Source organism: Perissodus microlepis, chromosome 23 (assembly GCF_051167445.1).
Source record: "Perissodus microlepis isolate ML-2025 ecotype Zambia chromosome 23, ASM5116744v1, whole genome shotgun sequence".
Taxonomy (NCBI): Eukaryota; Metazoa; Chordata; class Actinopteri; order Cichliformes; family Cichlidae; genus Perissodus; species Perissodus microlepis.
Genome location: NC_140482.1, coordinates 41,655,129 through 41,678,245, shown reverse-complemented (window position 1 = coordinate 41,678,245; position 23,117 = coordinate 41,655,129). Strand labels below are relative to the sequence as shown.

The following is a 23,117-nucleotide window of genomic DNA, read 5'->3' as shown; positions in this document are numbered from 1 at the left end:
GGCACCGGTTCTGACATAAACGGTAGTAACCAGACCGAAAAGCAGCGCGCATTTCAGTGCTTTATTTTGGTGCTTTTTTTTTCCCTGAGATGTCATACACTTTGAATTCTAGCCAATCATTTTACCTTTGCAAGCGTAGTAGGCGGGCCCAGGTACGTACTTTAGAGCAGAGCTACAGATTAAAAATGCCCAAGGCCAAAAGTCTGGCTGTACTTCACAGCAAAAGATGCAAATTCAGCAGCCTGCAACAAGTGCTTCAAGGTGATACTGTGCAGAGGAGGTAACACCTGGAATCTGATGAAACACCTGGCGACGCATAGCGGGTTTTTACAAAAGAAAGAAAAAAAAAAAAAAGCTAAGAAATGCACCATATTTGATAGCTTGCTGCGAGACCTCACACCGAGCACATCTACTGCGGGTGTGGTGCCTGTTATCGGACCCGGAGTTAGCAACATCCCCCAGAAACCCGAAGAGGAGAGTCCTGGCCCCTAGCCCTGCCAGTGTAGCAGAAATGATGACGGATGATGATGGCAGCAGCAGCCGTTCTTCTCTGCGTGAGTAGCTTAATGTTGTTCGTGTGTAATTTACATTGAGTAGGCTAACCACGTTATTACATTAATGCATGTAAGGTAGGGCTGTTCGATATAACGATATATATCGGATATAAAAACGTCTATCGTTTCATTTTACGCTATCGTTTGTTTCGTGGTGTCGCAAAATAAACTGTTTACGGCAATATTTTTTCATGGTTTTGATGGTCACTGTAGTGGCTATATTAATTTCTTAAAGTTCTCTCTTTCTCTTATATTTAATATAACCACACTACAGACGGACAAGCGCCTGTTTTTATGCGTTGTCGTTAGCAACAACATGGTAAAACCATCGGGTGTCCGCTTGTTTATGTTCCACATAAACCTTTCACAATAAAGCTCAAGATCCTGTTGAGACTTTTCAAAATAAACTGAATCACGTGAAAGAGCAGATTATTTACGGATGAGGAGTAAAAAAGAGCCGCCAGGTGCTAAAAAATCAACCGTAGACTCAAACGTTAGAACAGGCTTTTCTCCGCAGCACGCCGTGTAATAAATGCTCACAAAGAAAACGGCGGCCTTTACAGCTTATGTCTAAAAATGTATCGTTTCATGCATCGGTTAAAACACTCGACTCCAGCTACATGACGCGCAGCTGGAAACACTTCCCGCAAGTCGAGCTGCCCGAGATTCACAGAATTTACAGAAAATGTTACATTTTTATGATTTATATCGTTATCGGACGATAGAATTCTTATATCGGGATATGAGATTTTGGCCATATCGCACAGCCCTAATGTAAGGTGAACTAGCAAACATCATCATAGTTACATGCAGCTGTCTTCTTGTTTGATGGCAGATGCTCCCTTCACCCTGGCCAAAAAAGCTAAAATGACCAAAGAAAAAGTGGGAAACAGCTAAACATGAGAGGTTTTTGGACAAAGTTTGTGTTTTTTTTCCATTGTTTAAGCACTGCTTCCATCCAAGAGTGATACCATAAATCCCCTATAGCTGCAGAAAAGGCTAACATTGTTATCTTTTTACAAAAAAACAGCTGAACATGAGAAGTTTTTGGACAAAGTGTGTGTTCTCCATTCTTTAAGCACCGGTTCGAGCACCGTTTAAGCACCGGCACCGTTTCAAAAGTACCGGTTTGGTACTGGTATCGGATAAAACCTAAACGATACCCATCCCTACTGGTGTTGTGGGGTGGCCAAACCTTTGTCCCTCCCATGATTCTGCCCCTCATCTGTGCTGTTTTGATTGCCATGGTACTCCTATGTCCATGCAGTGTGACGGTGCTGCAGAACTTGCATCCAACATAAGTTGCCAGTGTTTGTCTGTTGATTTTTATACTTTTAAAATGATAGGATACACTGAGGATAATAAATCTTTCACAATTGTTCGTACGAATTATACTTTTATAGATATAGTTGGAATTTTAACACTATCTATAAACTGAATGATTTTATTGTAAATGAAACTTGTGCAATGATGTGCTTTAGTTTAAGGGCTGCAATTAAAAATGTTTAACGTATAGCCCACCAAACCGCACTTTAACTAAAGTCAACAGTACTTGTTAGCCATACCCTTGATAGCCCTGGCTGTAAATGTAAATGCATAGGTTACCGCAGCATCCACTTTTACAGGGCCAGATTTGTCATTTGACACGAAAATACGGCCAATCTAGGCCACTGTAAAGATGCCAGTCTCATGCAACCCTCAAGAGCTCCGAGCCTTGAAGGAGCCCGGCGAGACGGGCGAAGCATCGGTATATGTACACTGCAGCCTGCCAAAGTACACTCGTTTAACAGCACCGAAAGACTTGAGCTGAGAACCTGCATGTTTATGTTAGGAATGATGTAAAATGGCTAGAATTCATATTTCACATCAAATTTCTGTTTCAAGATGGCTTCTCTCAATTTTTACGTGTAAGGAAACAAACATTTGCATTTCAAAGTTCTTCAAATAAAAATAAATTAAAAGCAAACCATTTTATGGGTTTGGAGACTCTATTGGAAAACAGGTCAGGGGCGAAATGAATATTTTTTATGGTTCATAAAAGAGCTTCACAATGAATGCCAGGTTATGTGAAAGGCTTGACACATGGTACGGGCCAGAGTCCTTCGAGAGTCCCTCTCTATTCAGACGCTTACTCTCTCGGCCAAGACCGGCCAAACAAACCACACTGCATAAGCCAGGATCCAAATGAAGAATGATTTCTTTATTTCTGCTCTTTATCATCTAATTAAGCTCCTTCTCACCAAAGACCTGTCCAAGGAAGTCAACATCCTTCACTTTTTACTTTTCAGTTAATCTGTTTCAAGTTCATTTACAATTAACTCAACATTCAGGGCCAGCTTGGTATTTTCTGCCTTTTGTAGAAGTTATTTGGGGTCATAGTGTCAAGTGTTTAACTCTCTTTTATATGTTCACTGACTCTATACATAAATATTTGTACATAATAATTTTATTAGGTATTTTTAGTTTAGATTTCTATCTGTCAGGGAGCTGTATCGTCCCAGTTATTCTTCAGAGCAAACCTTAAACATATATCCAGATCTTTAGTGCATAAATGTAATATGACTATGCTGGTGTTTGAAATATTTCTGGAGTACTGAAGCGTTTCCTTATTTTATAATTTCGTGTAACTCTGTGAATGGATATGCTGTTCATTCAGTATTTATCGTGTTTAAAATAACCCATCGTCTATAAGCCTGCGTACTATATGTAAAAGGACCAAATAAGCCACGTTTCCTTTCTCTGCGCTTTTAACAGAATCAATTTAAAGTCGTAACCTGATAAGATGGAAAAAGGCTGTCTTGTTCTTCTTTGCTGTTCTTCCACAACAAAAAGAAAACGTTTGTGCTACGATATCCGAAATCTCAAATCTGGATATATTTGTTTCTCTAAGCCACTACAAGCTGTTGTTTTTCTTTGGATTCAGGCCGTCTCAGTTCAGGCTCCTCGTGTAATTCCAGGCTGCCTTCATGATGTTGAGAGCAGGGCTCTGTGGGATTCATACCATCTGTTGCGGGACTCGTTGTTCTTATTGTCGGTGAAGATACAGTACATGTAGTTCTTCATGATTCTGACTGTATGCTTGTGGTCAGTACTTGTGAATGAATCTGGGGCAGATCAAATGTCTCTCTGATGGTTTTAAGGGATGTGAAAGAGTTGGAAAAAGAAAACTATGAAATACATGACATAGAAAAATCACATCTCTAAGCTAATATATAAAATCAATACAAAGTTGTTTAAAACAGAATGTAGAACATATAGTTGGGAATAATCTCAGTTAGAGACATTGCTCTGTGGTTCTTATCATTCTAATGCTCACTATCTCGACTTCTTATAAATGCCAAGAAAAAGTCCACTCCTGTTTATTCACTCAGTATTTTAATGACACTGATTTATTTATTTATTATTATTTATGACTTTTTTGGACTGACCCACATTCAGTTGGAGTTATCGGTCGCAAAACTCCCAAATAATTTCACAAAAGTCACATCTCGCTTTGCTTCTAACCGTCGTCTGACTCACACGGTGAAGGGACGCAGCGAGAGCAGTAATCATAACAAAAGGAATCTTATTACAGCCATTAAACAAGAGAAGGAAAAACACTGTAGGCCTTCATGCTTGGACATCTAAAATGCTTACGCAGTGAGAATATATTTGCTCGTAAAGCTCTTTGATGGTGGCCCTGTCTGTTCCAATACGCAGGGCTCCTGTCTGTGTAAATACCTGCGTATTGACCTCACACCGCACAAGATTAAATGTGTTTCCATAGGTGTCACTTGGTGCCATTTTTGGCTTTAACGGGCCCCACTGTGCCTTAGTCCCTGTAACCGCGGGGGCTCAGGAGTCACGCCATCACTTCTCATGTGGTGGCTAACAGTGGGCTCTTCCTGAGTTTGTAGATGAGGGCTTGATTGAACTGCAGCCCCCTCATCCTCCTCACAGCGGCATTGTGGAAATTTGTTTGATGTTTCGGTGATATATAATGTCTGGTAGACTGTCCATCTCAAGTTACTTAGAGTGCGTGCTCCTGCCTCTGTGTGCTCTCTGTTTTGCGAGTCTGTGTGTATGTGTGGTGTGAGGGGGGTGGTCTTCAATGCCAAAGCCATTGGTGAATGAGGACTCCCCACACAATAAAAGAACGGTATTGCTGACTTCCTTAGGTATGTGTGGTTTGAAATTCAACACAGGTTTGCTCGGTGGAGAACCTGGGCCCCGCTCTTATTTATTCTGTATATTTATGAAAACCCCAGTTCTGTGCTGCCCTCTGGGTCTACGAGGAGGAGGTCCCCAGGCCAGGTTATGGTCATTATTATGGCCCTTTGGTGGGAGACTGCTGTGCAACAGCACATTTACTTAGTGTTACAGAATATTAGCCATTTTGTATTTGTGTGTGCAAAATAAACACTTTGAGCCAAAGTTAATTCATTAATTAACCACAGCTGGGTGCTCTCATATTATGGAGCACCAAAATGATCTTTTTATTAGTCAGCGTATCAGCTTGCTACAGTAATCAAATCGCAAATAAAGCCCTGGCTCTTAGTTTCTGCTGTCAAAGCAAATTACACACTTTTTAAAAAGCTCCTTTTCCTGCATTTCCAGGCTGACTTGAAGCCCAGTCATCTTGACTATAGCTAATATTCATTCTGGACACTGTGGAGGAGCAGTGACCCCAGCTTTAACCAAAGACTTCAAAAGCCAAAGCAATTACTATGCATGCTTTGAACATATCCTTTTCACAAAGCAACATTCCATTATTCTTCCTGCACTACAACAACAAAAAGTAAGAAAGAAGTAGGAAGTGAAATCGGATTCCTCTTTTGGTTCCCAAAACATCTGGTTTGGCCCTTGTTTTAAACAACTAGCATCCCCTCTGAGAATAACAGAAGGTTATGTGCACTGTGTGTAGGTAACAGAATAATCATTTTCAAATGTTGCTCCATCCAAATGTGATCTAATTACCAACACTTAAATTCAACCTCTCAGTTGGACCACCGACCATCAAGGGAGTTTTCCTCCAAACCTTTTCCTAACTATTCATTTATTTCTCCCCCACTGCTGGCTCGAAACCATTAAAAGTATACAATAATTGCTGAAAACTGATTACTTGTTTTACAGACGTCACATAAATCTTTACTTTTGTCAAACTGTAACCAATGGCACGGAGCGGTGCCGGGCGAGAAGAAGAGATATTATCTATCGGAAGGTCCTCGATGCCCCTGCTACATGGAGATACTCTCATGTTGTGTGGTTGAGTTTGGCCACTGTCATTTCCAAGGAATTTCCTGCCATCTGTGTTCAATCGAATTCTCTCACAGATCTGGGCTTGCTTGTAAATATTGGGTGCTGGCTGAAGAAGACTGAAGAAGTACTGTGAGTTTTGTACCAACAGCCTTTCGGCCCATATTGAAGAGGCCACTGGCACAGCAGGGATCACTGAGACTAAAAAGCAGCATATTATGTGGCTGCTCTGGAAAGGGGTGATTACTTACTTAGCTTTAATTTACATTGATTTAATCCACACAGTGAACTATAGCTGAAAGTGTTGAACTGATTGCACTGAAATGAACAGATACACGTTTCCAGAAAAGAAATAACTTTGGTGATACTCCCCGACTTTCCCTTCACCAGCAACCCAAAGTTTTCCCACATTATCTGTATTCCAGGGATACTCAGTAGGTAAAGCGGTTGCCCCATGATCGGAAGGTCGAGGGTTTGAATCCACTGAATGGCTACCTTGAGGTACCCCTGAGCAAGGTACCGTCCTCACACACTGCTGCTGCACTGGTGGTGGCTGCCCACTGGGTGAATGGGTTAAATGCCGAGGAGTAATCCCCCTACGGGGACTAACACACACACACATTCCCTCATTAATTGTCCTGAATATTGTTTGGCTTTTTTTTTTTATTTACACTAACCCTAACCTGTTAATCTTCTGACTTTTACTTTAGTGCCACCATGAGGTTTACTGTAGTTTTCAATAACATGTCTAGAAAACAGTTAAAGCCATGAAATTTGGACCAGATGTTAATGTTTCCTTTATGATTTCCTCTTGCACCGTTATCACTCAATACAATTAATTTGCTTTATAAAAACGACCAATTACCATTTTGCTCTGCTGTACGGTAGCTTGCCAAGCAAAATGTTGAGTAAGGTTCATTATCTGTGTTATATATCAGCATGTTGCTGTTGATGTTGTGAGCCTGTTACCATGACGTTTAACTCAAATGTTTGGAAATGCATAAAAGGTGGTTACATTTATTTTTAAAGTAATTTTAAAGTAGTAAGAGGAGATTACCGTTAGGCATCACTGCCTGTTGACAAAGGTACGGTAACTTATTAGAGCACATCCCTTTAGAAATTCTTGAGCATGCTAATGATCTACTCACTGGCCACCTTCATAGTACTGGGTGGGACCCTTTTTCACTTTAAGAACTGCTTGAATTCTTTGTGTTCAGGTCCATATTGACATGGCAGCGTCTCACAGTTGCAAAGGTTTGTCAGCAGCACATCTGTGATGTAAATCTCCTGCTCCACCACATCCAAAGGGTTCTCTATTGGATTGAGACTTGATAACTGTGCAGACCATTTGAGTACTAGTTTGGGATGATTTGAGCTTAGTGGCATATTACCCTGCTGCAAGCAGCCATCAGCAGACGGGTACAATGGGGCCATAAAGGTAGAGACAGCAACAATACCCAGGTTGTGGTGTTTAAACGATGCTCTGTTTCTACTAAGAGAAACAACATTACAATACATTACCACCAAACTGCTGATAGGGGAGGACAGATCTGTACTTTCATGTCTTTTTGTTTTATTTCTGTCAAATGCTGACCTGCTATCTAAATGTCACAGGACAAATCTCTCCTCCATCAACCACTTAACCAGTCACGAGTGTATTAATTTTTCTCAGCAGTGACAATTTCAGTCACCATAGCTGTTACTGTTTTGGTAGTTACAGTAGTTATAAAAAGTAACCAGACTCTAATAGCTTAGTTATATTTTACTTTGTTTCTCATTACTCCCAGCACATTTTTTTCCTCTTTTTGAAGTCAGGAAGTCAACTTTCTAATTACTTAATCATTGTCTGCTTTATAAAACAAGTACATGCCAAGTAACTCACTCTAAAGTAGTTCAACTATTTTACTCTTAACATAGTTTCAGTATCTAAATATGCACAATGTGTTGGTGTTAAAAATGAGTAATAATCAAATATACAAACTTATTGTACAAAATCTGCAAGTAATTACAATGTAACTTTTATAGTCCCCATAATTTGATAACTTTTTGTAACTTGATATTGTGTCATGATATAAAGAGAAGCTTGATCCTGTAAAGTTCTGTCAAATGTTATTTTGCTCAGAAAACAGGAAAACGTCTGACATGAATCTGTCTTTTGTTTTCCTCTTGGAATACGTGCAAAACATTTCAACATTAAAATAAAGTCTTCAAATCGAATGATGTTTGTCTAAAGTTACCTTCATAAGCCAGAGTTCTCAACACCACAGATTTATTGCACTATTACAACAAGTAGAGGTTCATGCTGATGTTTGACGAAATGGATCTGATTTCAGTGTAGTTTCACAGGGACTTCTGCTGTGTTTTGATACGACTTCAGTGGGCACACAGACAAACTGAGGCCTATTGTTTAAGGAGGGAAACGCAACTTCTGCACTAAATCGAAATGTTTATTTTTAATGGCAGATTTATATACGCTGGTTATTCTCACGAGTGGACTCAAACAAACACGCATACAAAAACACAAGCGCTGAAAAGTAGTCTCTACCTACAGAGGTGTGGGTTCTAAAGCTTTTTAAATAGCCACTGATTTAAAACATTTAAAGTACTTTGTAAGATTATTTTGTTTAGTTGTTGAAAATAATAACCTGATTCTATGGAGAAGTATACCAGACACAGATTAAAGGCTTTCTCTGAGGGTGCGGTACTTCGTGTGCTCGTCAGTCCCAAACCTCTGGACTGGCTACATCACTCTGCCAGTATTTACTGCTGCCTCCCCAAACAGAGCCACCTCTTGTCTAGCTTTGAAGCACCTCCTGATCCCATGCCGAGGCTTCAGCGCTCTTGGCCAACCTCCGGAGCCACGTTGTTCACCAGCCTTGTAAAGGTGTCTGTCACCAAGCCAGGCGTCCCTGTCACGTCTGCCAGCAAAGTGCATCGCGATTTGTCAGTTTGCTGGTTGATCAGGTTGGTCCACGGTCCTCACTGATGCTTTGTGCGCTGTTTGGCCTTTACATTTATGTGGCTTCGCTGTCAAATTATAGGATGTGGTTTGGCTCAGTGCTGCTTGTAAAACTCTGTGATTAATCCTGGCAGTGTGTAGATTTGCGGGCAATATCTTGCTATCATAGTGATTGTCAGGAGAAAGTTGTGGCTACTTGTGGCTTTATTGTGGTTTGTTGACTATGCACATTTTTGCTATATTAACAAACGTTCTAAAAGAGTTTGACTTGAAGACAAAAGATATGCTTATTTTTGTGATAATCAATCATTGCTGTGGTGCTTTGGGCTTTTTTTTAATTGCCCTTTGCAGAGGTCACTGTGCAAACAATGGGAGTACTATAAGGACTTTCCCCATATTTCTGTCTGGATTTGTGTTTGCTGAGTTATTTTCTTTTTTTGGTTCAGATGCCATTTTGTTTATGCTGCTCGTGCTAATGTGATCATCCTGCTTTTATACATCTTAAAACCTGGATGGGTCATTTTCTGAAGTTCAGATAGAAAAGCATCCGTTTAATAACTGAGAAAAGCTGTGACTTGTCATTTATGTAAAGCTTTTAAATGAACATATTTAAAGTAGCATCTAATTTATTTATTTTTTACTAAATTTAAGTGCCTCCAAAACCGATAAAATATGAGCTTAATGGCTATTATTTAAAATTTAAACCCACCCCACTTTCATCCAATCCCAGTTTTCTTTTCAGCCTTAGGGATCGCCTGCTCAAATCTTTGTTCTCAAAAAAAAAATGATGGCCTGTAAGGGAGCCACCAGTGACAAAATGCTACCACCAGGTGGTGACATGCACAAGTGTAAAGTTTTAATTATGTAAATCAGGGAGGACATCAGGGGTGATCCCAGCCTCTCACTCTCACACATATAAAAACAATAAAGAGATAAATGTTTGTGTGTATCTGGAGACACATAATCCTGAAGCATTCTTTCCTGTTTGGGATTTGAATGACTCTTTTAGTCAAAGCAGTTGGTCTTTGGGACTTGGCTGGTGCGAAGGCTGGCACTGGAATGGGGTGGGTGGGGTTGGTCGGTGGGGATGAAGATGGTGGGTTTTTGGCTGCCAACTATTTGTTTGTGTTCATGACTGCGGTTAGCAGTGCTCCATTTGAAGAGCCTGGCATTATGAGGACCCCTGCTTCCCACAACATGTTCTCTCTTCTCTAAAAGACAGCAGAGCTAATCATTTACCGACCGCTGCGTTTATCGGCGCGCCTTGAAACTGTGCAGGCACTTAGTAGGAACAACCAGTCGTATCCACGATATGCTGTCTCAGTTTTTATTTACACTTTTCTTAACGCGGCTGATTTTTGTTCTTTTCTCAGACACAGTCGCTTCTTTTCTTCACTCTGAGGTTGAACCTGTCCGTTTGGCTTTCTTGCATATAATCTTCGGTTTTTATGTGACCAAGCTGACCATGAGAAAACGGGGACAAGCAAAGATACCTGGTCTGTGAGGGGCTAAAATCCGCCAGAACCAATTGATTTTTTATCCTCCCGAGGTTCTCATGTCTGCTGGTTCTTGTAATCCTGCTACGAAAACACTGACGTTTCTGTGCTGCACCAGTAATTTAATAGAGTTTTTCTTCTTCCCTTTACTCGGCACCTGCTTTAAGAGGAGCTTCCTCCCTAGACGTTGTTATTTTTCATTTACTTGTGCCCTCAGGTTTTCAATCATACATCCATTACTAAGCAAACAAATAAGTTCCGGGCCTATGCCGCAGACACAAATATAGACATGAGTTATGAGATTCAGAGGAGCCGGGAAAGGCTTTGGATGCTAATACACAACATCTGCACCGGACAACACGCACAACCAGAGCATCCCACCGCAAAGACCCACAGTCTGCTGACACTGGCTTATATGCGCTGACCTGTCTCCTGTCGAAACAGGAATGATGGGGGGAGAGCCGTGGCAGGTGGTGGCGCTGGGGCAGACGGGGATAAAATGATCATTATTAACTGTTTATGTGCTGAATGTTATGATTTATGGTGCCAAAGTGGGGCCAGTCGAGGTGTCACGTTGGATTTCCAGAGGCATCTGTCTTGCGGTTTTGGCAGCTTGTTGTACCTTGGGTTCAGATGTTTGCATCACACTCCTCACATCCCATTTCCTTCTCCGACACCCCCTCAACAGCCTCCCCTTGCTTTAAGTACAGTACACCTCCGATCGCTCCCCTTTCCTCTCCTTAAACCCTCGATCCATCTGCACATCTGCTTTTCATTGAGGTCTGCATGTCTCTAAAGACTTGAACGCATTAAACGCTGGCACAAGTGCAGTCTCACTCTGGCACTTAACACACTGCTTAGGTGACTTAAAAGGGAGAGGCGAGAATTATAGAAAATGAAGTGTCACCAAAATAAAAAATGGCCCAGATTACCACCAATTACACTTAACAATCCTGTCCAGACCATCTGTTGATCAGATGACCGACTGGTATTGTCTGTGGAGAAACATGGAGACTAAAGAGAGTCGGAGGGAGAGGGATTCATATAGGGAGACAGCGACACAGACTTGAAACTATGTAATGATGTGGTTTGATCTTTTCAGTACTGTGTAGATTGGAATGCTTTGTATGGTAATGCAGTCATAACGGAGTATCTTGGGATAATAGTCATGTTGTTTCAGTGGGGTTAAGTTCTGCTTGATTGAAAACATATGTCTGCTCCGCTTTATTAGTCATTTATTAGTCACTGAGGTCAGGCGAGAGTTTTTTAGCCAAGGCACAACACTGCTGAATTTGAACATGACTCTGATCATCAGCCCTGCAGGCAGCCTGAATAGGTGTACAGTTACAGCGCACCCTAACTGGCCCTGAGCCGCTACGTGAAATTCGTCCAGTTATGTGAAGCGTGTTTAACAATCAGCGTAATCACAGTCACAGTGACCACAACCTTCCACTAAAGAGTGAGTCGTGCCCTAATTATAAGAATTATCGAGTCTGCATTCATTCATTGTTCCTGTCTATTGTCTTCATGTTCAGCCTCCATGGCCACAGCGGCTACATTAATCAGCGGGGAAAGGATTAGAAAGCCCTTTCCACTCACGATCACGATGCATCTGATCTTTATAACTTTGTGTGCTGTGTTCCCAAGGGATTTTTTTCAAATGAGGAAGCATGACAAATGGATGACATCACAGCAGGCGGAGTGTACGGGTGGCTGGAACCTTATTTCTCTCCACGTAGTCGGCCAAAAAAATAATCAAACACGTCCCAAAACAAGTTCTCCAATAACCCCGTTTATCCAGTTATAATTGCAATCTTATTTGAGGGATTAGTTTATATACTCATGTCCAATGGAGCATACGTGCTGGCTCCTTTAGTCTTATTTCCTCTCTTATACATCTCATTGAGCTCTGCAGTTTACTGCCATCCTTTAGTGATGTGCACTGAAATTATACAGGAGGCAGATTGAGCAATAAAAACCATGTGATGACATTTATGGAACAGACGATACCACTTTGAATGTAAGAGTATTATTAGACATTGTTACAAAGAGGGCCCGTTTCCTGTCATTCCCAGAAGAGACCTTTTTTTCTTTTTGGGGGTGGTGTCTTTAGAGACAGATAACAATAGACTCCTTATTTGTGGCTCTGTCTTTAGTTGGCAATGCTAACATCAGTGGCTCTTTGTTGGGATGAGCCAGCACATCTGTACATGCTCTTCGTACTGAAAACAGCACTTGCCCCTGGTGGTTCTGGCGCTGCCCTGCCTCTTTCTCTCTGCCCCTGCTTCCCTGATCTCACGGCCTTACAGCATCACTCCCTAATTGGGCCTGAATGTTTGCAACCATGTATAACAGAGGACCATCCCACCCTGCTTGTTCTCTAGTGCATAACACAGTACTAGTTCAAGTTCAACTTAAGGTTTGGAGTTTCCTCTTGAAGATTTTGTTTTTACACCTGTGAAGGTTCTCAGTCATCCAGGTCATCGTAGTCTAAGGAGCTTGGACTTCTTTAAGTTGCTTGAAGATGTTTCACCTCTCATCCGAGAAGCTTCTTCAGTTCTAGGGTCAAATGGTGGAGAGTCCCAGATTTAAGCCCTGTGGGAGTGTCCCCCCCCCCCCCCCCCCCCCCCCCGAGAGGGAGAATGGACCCCCTAATGATCCTCTACCTAATCACACGAGCCAAGGTGTGAATACGGGTGTAGGTCACAATCAGCCAAGGTTTCGGGTGAGCTCATTGTGAAACCTGGCCCCGACCTATCATGTGATTTCCTGAGGTCAGATGGCCCAGGATGTGAGTGGGTGTTAAGGCGAATTGTTTTTACATTTAACATTTACTATAAAAAAAAAAAATAATGTGTTGGTTAATGAAATTGGTTGACACTTAAGAGCTTGGCTAGCATGGTGCACCCATAGTTAGCTGCTAAATGGTGCTAACTAATGCCTTAGCCAGACAGACTTAGGGACTAGTCGGCAAACCCCGCCCCACCTCCGGCTGCTGTGTATTCCCCAAACGGTTGTTGAATGGTAGCTGATTGTCACAGGGTGAAATCGGTGACAAAAAAAACTAATCTCTGCTTGTTTTGATTGGTAGTAGAGTTCAACTTCGACTTGTCTGAGCTGTAGTGAAACTTAAACATTTGGCTTAATTAAAAGTTGAACTTTACGACCGCAAACAAAACCTTTCACAATGCGTTTAGTTTGAACTCGAGCAATCTCCATATCCAGTTTGCACAGCGCTTTTCGCCGTTTCAGTACCACTTGGCAAGTACTTTGCATGTTTTTGCAGACAAGTTGCTGTCTGCTGTGCAACTTGCTGGTGACCGCGTCAACCTGTTAGCCAACCGAAACAAATACAAGAAGCTTTTCCGTCTTCACCCCTTGCAGCCAATGCTAGTGACTTTCAACAGCCTCCAGCAATAATTCGCAAACCATTCACAGAATATAATTTTTTCAACCAGTGGTTGCTGGATGGTCACTAACCGATTTCTAGCTCAGTATGATTCGGACCTAATACACACACACATTTCTGGAATTTAATGTACAGAGTGGGCCATTTATATGGATACACCGTAATAACATGGGAATGGTTGGTGATATTAAAGTCCTGTTTGTGGCACATTAGCATATGTGAGGAGGCAAACTCCTCAAGATGGGTGGTGACCATGGTGGCCATTTAGAAGTCGGCCATCTTGGATACAACTTTTGTTTTTTCAATAGGAAGAGGACCATGTGACACATCAAACTTATTGGTAATGTCACAAGAAAAACAATGGTGTGCTTGGTTTCAACGTAACTTTATTCTTTCATGAGTTATTTACAAGTATCTGACCACTTATAAAATGTGTTCAATGTGCTGCCCATTGTGTTGGATTGTCAATGCAACCCTCTTCTCCCACTCTTCACACACTGATAGCAACACCGCAGGAGAAATGCCAGCACAGGCATCCAGTATCCGTAGTTTCAGGTGCTGCACATCTCGTATCTTCACACCATAGACAATTGCCTTCAGATGACCCCAAAGATAAAAGTCCAAGGGGGTCAGATCGGGAGACCTTGGGGGCCATTCAACTGGCCCACGACGACCAATCCACTTTCCAGAAAACTGTTCATCTGTTAATGCTCGGACCTGCACCCATAATGTGGTGGTGCACCATCTTGCTGGAAAAACTCAGGGAACGTGCCAGCTTCAGTGCATAAAGAGGGAAACACATCATCATGTAGCAATTTCAAATATCCAGTGGCCTTGAGGTTTCCATTGATGAAGGATGGACCCACTATCGTTGTTCCCCATATACCACACCAAACCATCACTTTTGTTGTTCCAACAGTCTTGGAGGGATCCATCCAATGTGGGTTAGTGTCAGACCTATAGCGGTGGTTTTGTTTGTTAACACCATTCACATAAAAGTTTGCCTCATCACTGAACAAAATCTTCTGCGTGAACTGAGGGTCCTGTTCCAATTTTTGTTTTGCCCATTCTGCAAATTCTGTGCACCGATCTGGGTCATCCTCGTTGAGATGCTGCAGTAGCTGGAGTTTGTAAGGGTGCCATTTGTGAGTAGCTGATATCCGCCGAAGGGATGTTCGACTAATGCCACTCTCCAGTGACGTGCGGCGAGTGCTACGCTGTGGGCTCTTGCTGAATGAAGCTAGGACAGCCACTGATGTTTCTTCATTAGTGACTTGCGTCCACACTTTGGCAAATCCAACACTGAACCAGTTTCACGAAACTTAGCAAGCAGTTTGCTAACTGTAGCATGGGAGATGGGTGGTCTCGTAGGGTGTCTTGCACTGAAATCTGCTGCAATGACCCGGTTACTGCGTTCACCAAATAGCAACACAATTTCGATCCGCTCCTCACGTGTTAACCTCTTCGACATGTCAATGGCTGTGAACAAAGAGAAACTTGTAAATAACTCATGAAAGAATAAAGTTACGTTGAAACCAAGCACACCATTGTTTTTCTTGTGATATTACCAATAAGTCTGATGTGTCACATGGCCCTCTTCCTATTGATAAAACAAAAGTTGTATCCAAGATGGCCGACTTCTAAATGGCCACCATGGTCACCACCCATCTTGAGGAGTTTGCCCCCTCACATATACTAATGTGCCACAAACAGGACTTTAATATCACCAACCATTCCCATGTTATTACGGTGTATCCATATAAATGGCCCACTCTGTACTTAAGCTACAGTAAGCACATCTTCTATAGGCTTTTAGTGTACTTAACCTCATAGTAAGCCATATATTTGTCAGATTTCAGTGCAATAGCACAAATTTGCTGAACTCAAGCTCAGCAAACAGCTGCTGCTGCCTGTGTCAGCATCCGTCAGTCAGTCTGGTCATACCTTTAGTAATGCACAACTGCCTCAATATAATTTTAATGGGTAAAACAAAAAATATGGAAGGGGAAGTTAGCTGTAGAGAGCAAAGATGTTTTTGTTCCAGGCTGTAAACCTGTTTATGTCTGCTCGTTTGAAATTTAGAGTGTGTGGGGATCAGTTGGCTTTCGTTTTGGAGCCAGCGTCCAGTAGCCATTTTGAGGGACTGCAGGTTTTGATTCTTCATGTTGGTTTAATGTTTCCAGCTTCGGATATTGCCCTTGTTCCTTGCTGGCTCATTTCTTTGTTCCTCCATTTAACGGCTGTGTTGCCTGTGAGCTTGTGATGAAGCCGTATAGGCTGCTCAGCCATGATCCATTCAACTATATTAATGGATTACACAGACACACATTTCTCTTTCTCAAGTGTTTTTCAGAACATAACAAGAAAAAAATTCAAACTCAGAGCCAAGGGAATGTAAAGTATGATGCATAGCTGCTTCGCTCAATAGGCGAGCCATAACCTCTGCATAATCCAGAGAATGATCACCTCTCGCTCTTTCATTCACACACACACTCTTCACCTGTCATTCCTGTTGGATGTCTTACATTTCACCTCAGTCCCTGATGCTCTATCTGGCTCCCACCTCCTGATCAAACTAGGCTCTAACACACAATGAAATGTTCAACAGTGAATTACCATAGCACATTCAATATAAACTGATTTTACGTTTGGATTCGGTCCAAACCTCCATATGGCTGAGGAGGCTGCTGTTTCCCCAACCAGAGCATGACTGATTCTGTTAATGTCACAAAGCTCTAAATCACTGGAGCGCCAACTCTCTGCAGTGAAGGGATCAAGAACTTTAACACTCATGAAACACTTTTACTTCAATGTCCTGGAGAAAATCAGAAGGTGCCTCCTGTTGAAGACAACCCCTGAGTTGCAACACCTGGATACGGGGCTACTTAAGCAATGCTTGGATGTGAATATTGGACACAGGAGCATAGTATGTTCATATTTTACATCTAATTGGAAACTGCTGGAAAATTGCATGTAGAGTCCTACATAAGATCATAGGAAGTCAATAAAACTTTATGTGTAAGTGTAACTTTTACTGAAAGAATACACAAAAAGACATTTTTAAAAACTGCTGTAGATTACTTTGCATGTGCTCAGTGCTTTTTTGTTTTGCTGCTCTACACAATTTTTGCTCAAACATATTTAATCGATCAGGTTTCAGGTTCAGGTTTATTCATTTATATTGCACTGTGATGGACCGAGCAGTGAAAGAAACTTAGGCACAGGTTAAAGTCCAAAAAATGATTTTTTATTTAACCCAAAAAACATAATTGGTTAAATCATGCAAAAAGAATCAAAATCTTGGGCCCATAAAAGAGGTCAAAATAACAAAACTCTACTCAAAGTTGACAACACTACTGATAACTCAAACAAACTGACCTAACTTAACGAGACAAAGGGGAAACTTAAATAGTGGCTGATCAGCCACAGTGGCTGATATAATGTCAGATGAGCAAAAACAACACTTCACGTGTTGCACTGTGACAATTTATATTTCACAAAAATCAAGCCAAAATGCAGAAACCGTATGTGAAACATTAAGTTAACAAAAACACGAGAAGGGGTAAAACACACAAAACCTAACTAAACCTAACATAATGAACTCCAATTCCCCCCCATGGTCCCGAGTTATGGCATGAACCAATTTGTAGTCTTCCTTTAAAGCTCGCTCCGCCCCTTTTCCACCTCTTGGCTCCTTAATCAAAGGACTGGAACAGCTGCAACTAAGGTAACTCAGAAAACAAAAGATTAATCATACATAACAGTGTAAACTAAAATGTGTGCACTTATTTTAGAATGCAGTGTTATGTGGATATGTGAATTAACTCTAAACCAAAACCAGTTATTTATTGTCCTGTAAATTAATTCCTATATTTAAAGAAAGACAAATGTGAATGCAATGTTACTTATAAGCCTCTACACTAACATGGTGGGTATTACCACTGTGTGGCTGTAAGTGCAGCCATCACATGCACATTTACAAACAACAGGGTTGATCAAAGTGCTTAACAATCAGCAAAAAACAGCAAGAGATTAAAAGTTAACAAACAAACACACCAACAAACATCAAAGGTGACATAAAACAGGCCTGATGATAGTTAAAACTAATTTGATCCAAAAGCCAAAGTAAAAAAACGAGTTTTAAGACACGATTTAAAAGAATGAATAGACTCAGAATTGTGAATAGAAGCGGGGAGACTATTCCAGAGTGTAGGTGCTGCAATTGCAAAGGCCCGATCACCTCTGGACTTCAGCCGGGATCTAAGTTGTTCTAAGAGCATCTGGCAGGATGATCTTAGTGCCCTCCTGGGTTATACAAGCGGAGGAGTTCAGTCAGGTAACTGGGTGCCAAATTGTTTGAGATTTTAAAAGTAAGCAAAAGAATTTTAAAATCTATACGGTGTTTGACAGGGTCACATCATCATTAATTTTATTCAGTTTGTGGTTTGTAGGTTGGGCAAACAGATGTAGTCATAGTTCATATTTCTCTGTTTGGATCACGTGTCTTTGTTTATACCCAAGAAGTTTTATGTCCTGCTGGACAGAGACAGAGGAGTTTTGCTGATAAATGTCTTACATTCATCAGGTGGTGACAAAGGAAAATGTCCAAATGAAGGGCAGTGCTGTGCATATTTTAAATATATAAAGAAACAAACTTTTGAATTTGATGGAAACAGATGAGACAGGACCTCTATGTAACATCTCGTCTTCTTTTAACGAAGTCTGGGACCTGAGGAGACCAGTTGTTGGACTCGTGGGAAAATCATTCTTGTCTGATATAGAATCATAGCTGCCCCACAGGTTGTCATAGTTTTGTTTCATTATGTGCCAGATGTTTTCATTTGGTGCAGTCCCCAGGTCAGTCGAGCGCTCTTCTACCACCAAGCCACGCTGTTGGAATAGCCACAGTTTGGGGTTTAGCATTGTTGCTGTGAAACCTGTATATGCCTTTAAGCATTGATGGTGCCTTTCCAGATGTTCAGGCTGCTAACTCCATATACACCCCTATAGCATCAGAGATACAGGCTTTTGAACAAAAAAAAGAATCTGACCAAATTACAGTTTTCCACGTTTCCTCCTTCCATTTTAAAGAGCTTGGCCCAGAGAAGACAGCAGTGTTTCTGGATACACTCACATGGCTTCTTCTTTGCTTTAACCTGCCTTTGTGGATGGCACAGTGAACTGTGTTTAAGACGGTGTTTTCTGGAAGTGTTCCCAATCTCATGGCAGAATCATGCCTGTTTTTAATGCGGTTCCCTCTGAGGGCCCGAGGATCACGGGCCAGTGTTTAGGAATTGGGTTTGTAGTTGAGAGTTAAAAACACAACTGTTGAATTTCTTTTTTTTCCTGCAAATATTTTTAATATAATAAAAAAATGTAAAAATTGTCTAAACACCTTGAGCCACACAAGAACCTTAAGCAAGTAAATATAATGTCAGATGAGCAAAAACAAAACCACTTCACGTGTTGCACTGTGACAATTTATATTTCACAAAAATCAAGCCAAAATGCAGAAACCGTATGTGAAACATTAAGTACACCCTTTTGAATTGTGAGCTGCTGGGAGGTTATTTATGAGGCTATTATTCTACAGTGAAAAGATTATTCACAGGAAAACACTTAAGACAGATGCACATCTTCCCAAGAGTGGATGTCCCAGCAAACTCACATAGGTCAGACTGCGCAGTGATGAGAGAAATGTAAAAAAAGGCAAGAGCTTCATCTCTGACGGTACAAATAGAAAAAGACTGAGCGGGCTGCCAGGAGAAAGCCTCCTCTCTCAGAAAAGTTCGAAAGAGCAAAGCGGAGATGTTTGGCCATAATGCACAGCTCCACGTCTGGAGAAAACCTAACACCTCATACAAATTGTCAAGCAAGGTGGTGGAGGGGTGACGATTTGGTCTTGTTCTGCAGCCGCGGGGCCGGAGCGCCGTGCAGTCATTGAGCCAACCGTGAAAGTGTTTTAAAGTCAAATGCGAGACCGTCTATTGGACAGTGTATTAAGTCTTGGGGTGTACTTAGTTCTTCACATAATGCTTCTGCATTTTGCCTTGAATCGACAATGACGAGGTGAACTACGTCATATTATGTTGTTCGTCTCAGGTTATATGTCCCTAATTTAAAGACATTCAAAGGACATAAATATTTTTATTATATCCTGATATATAAAAGCTTAGAAGTGACAGAGGGTGCACTTTCTTTCTTTTCAGACTGTCCTGCAAAACAGCAAATGAATTCTGCACCTGTTATTGTAAATCAATTTTAAGACAAGTTATCATCGTTTCTAGATATTTATCTTGTTTATCTCTGTTTGTAATTCGTTTCTTTTCCTGCAAACATCATTATTGTGGAAGGAAGTAATGAACACTGTCTCGTGTTTCGTATTTTGTTTTTTTATTTTTAATAAAAGCTGGTAACTAGGACATATGTGTGCGAGTGCATTCAGTCAAAGCCTGATTGATTTCTAACCTAAGGCGGGGAGATGCTTGGTTCACATCGTCGGGCCTTGAAGATTTCATACAGAAACTCATTTGTATACACTAACCGGTGAGATGCTCGGCCAACAAATGGTAAAAATAAATAAATAAATGAAATAAAACAAAATGGAGCGGTCCAGATTTTGATAAACAGAGTGATTTGTGTTGCTTGAAAACAGGCGAGAGCTGAAATTCATCTCGCCTTCTGTTAACAGTTTTGAGTGAAAGCAGCGTTGTTCCCTTGGCGATGCTGCACTGTTTGCGTTGCTCGCTTTGCCTTTTCTCAACTTCTTTGTGTTTCTGCTGTGACCCACGAAAAGACAAACGCAGCGGAGACTTTGGGCTCGTCAGCTGTAGGAAGGATATGTGAAAATATGTTTGTTAAACTGAGGATAACATGACCACAAAGTGCCCTTGTTTTCTCTTGTCTTTTGTTCCTTCTTATAACCTTTTTCCCATATTCCAAAACATTCCCTCCCTTTCTCTCTTCTCTTCTCTTTCCATCTGTTACTAATGTTGTAATAGCTTTCTTACGCCTTTGTTTTTTCTTTTTCATAAAGCCCTATTTTTGCATGTTTCACTACATGTAGTAGATTTTCTCCTTTACGTGCTTTTTGTCTTTTTTTCCTTCTTAATGTTTTCTTTCACAAACAGAATAGTTGGTTGGTTTTATTAATTGTAGCTTGTAGTGTGTGATAACATTATCAGTAATATTGTTAGCAGAAAATTAAATTTAAGAAATTGAGTTAAGAAAGTTGGAACAGGGGACGCGCAGTCGCCTGCGCACGAGTGTGGGGATATCAACTTACCCTTCAAAAACATTTCCTCATACACCAAGCCCTCCCTTCTCTCACATTCATCCCTCTCTTTGTTTTTTTATTATATTTATGGCCACAATCATAAAGTATGCAATCTTCATCAAGTAACCGCATTAGACAGTCAAACGTGTTAAAACACACATTGAATAAAATGACAGGTTATGACAGATTTGAATTTAACACATTTTCCTGTTTTTTTCTTTAGTCAGAAAAATGAATTTTGTCTTCTTAACTCCTCAGCAGTTATGCTCCTTTCATTTATTTGTATATTTTTAATTGTTATTTTTTCTGAGATGATAAACATCTTTGTGTTTAGTGCAATAGCTCTTGATTTTTATATTAACTCACCGCCTACTTACATTAGACTTGTTACAAAATAAAAATTAGCCAGTGAAGCAAATAAATGATAAAATGTGATAAATGATAACAATTAAAATAATTGATTTTTAATTTTTTTAATTAAAGGTCTTGAAAGATAAAACAGTTTCACTTCATTTGGCTGAGTTAGCTCTTTTTCCAAAATGACATTTGGATTAGAATTTCTTAGTTACTCCAGCACTAATGTGTGACGTTATTCTTACAGCCACCAGTCGGATATTGCCAAAGAGCTCTCTGTGTATCACTTGACGCAGTGATAGTTGAGGCAGCCAACAACTATTCCTCGAGAGAATATTCATAATGTAATAGAGTTTCAACATGTCCGTGATTGCATGGATCCCATTGTAAACTGATTATTTTCAGCTGGCTCTTTTTCCAGGACAGTCAGCAGATCACTGAGCTTTAGCTTTAGCCAACTTTTAATTTGAGAGTAACATGGGGTCAGTGTTCTGCTAGCTAAAACCATACCTCGATATCAGCACGCACAACGCATGTATTAGTCTGCTTTGACAAAAGGTGTGCAATTTGTGAAGTAGACTATTTAGTAATATTATCTCTGTCCATTTCCAGTGAATGGGACCTACTGCTCAGAGAAGGATGCAAATGCTGAGCTGGGCAATGCCGAGGGCCCCCTGATGCGATGTGGGCAGAGCCTGCTGCTTCCAGCGGGGGGTCATTCGGAGGGGCTTTACTCCCAGAGCCTCCAGTGCAGCAGACCTACACCTGACCTCCTTCTGCAGGATGGGCCTCATCAAGACGCCAGGTGAAGTGTCACTGTTATTCCCGTTTGATATCATATTTTTCCACTTCCAGTTCTGAATGTTTCCTGTTTGGTGTAGTGTTACTAACAATATGCAGGTACAATATGGTTCTCATTACGTTTGCTATTGTGAATCAGTTGCACACATATGTTGCTAGACAGCATTGCCCAGCGGCCTCATAAAACACACTGAAGTACAACATTTATGCTACACTAATGCAATTCCTCCGTGTGCAAATTGTGACTACTGTTGGTCAAGGCAGAAGTGGATTTGTCCTCCTTCTCCCTCCCCCGACTCCTTTCTCTCTCTCTCGTCTTAGCCATCCGGCTGAAAGCGTCTGGACAGACGTTCATTTCTCCCGTATTGTCTCTCAATATTTTCAGTATAGCCGAAGAGGAAATGAGGCTACTGAATAGGAAAAAAAAGAAGAAGAGGGATCAAGTCTTTATTAACAGCAATGATGACAAGGCCTGCCAGTGGCTTTCTCCTGTCCCAGTTAGCATTAGTGCTGTTTTTTCCTGGGCGTGCTCTGGGGAAGAGACAAAGACGACAGCCAGGGAAAAAGAGAGCTCTTCTCACATCACTCAGGGGCTTTGGACAAAATCCATAATGAGCCAACTGACAGGAATGATTATGTAGGAGATCACAGCAACGCATGGAGAAACATGACCTGGGTTCCCCATTCAGCAAGGCAAAGATTCCCACCATAATACACAGTATTGTAAATGGTGACCCTTCATAGGCTGCAATTATACCACCAAAACAGGTGACTCCCTATTTATCCCCACTGTTGGGTTGGGTTTAACCCCTTTGTGTCATCAAAGCCCGTCAGATGGACACACCAGCCAGTGGCCTCTCGGTCTCAGTCACCATCCAACCCTCCCCCTCGCTCTATTATTAGTCTTAAATGCCCATTCATATCCCCTCACTACAAGAAGATCCTGTTTCATTTATTCATTAAAAAAAGCCACTTTGGATTATCAACAATTTTCTGTTGCTGTTCGCTTGTCATGGTCTATTCCATCCATAAC

The 23,117-nt window shown here is 41.2% G+C and overlaps 1 protein-coding gene across 1 annotated transcript in view; it reads left to right on the top strand.

Annotated features, from left to right (window-relative positions):
- The window catches only part of glis1b (GLIS family zinc finger 1b), an 80,394-nt gene that overhangs the window by 12,083 nt on the left and 45,194 nt on the right, over positions 1-23,117 (top strand). Inside the window, exon 3 of the mRNA XM_084921090.1 lies at positions 21,896-22,088. Within this exon, the coding sequence (XP_084777216.1) occupies positions 21,896-22,088 (193 nt within the window). The remainder of the gene's footprint in view (positions 1-21,895; positions 22,089-23,117) is intronic.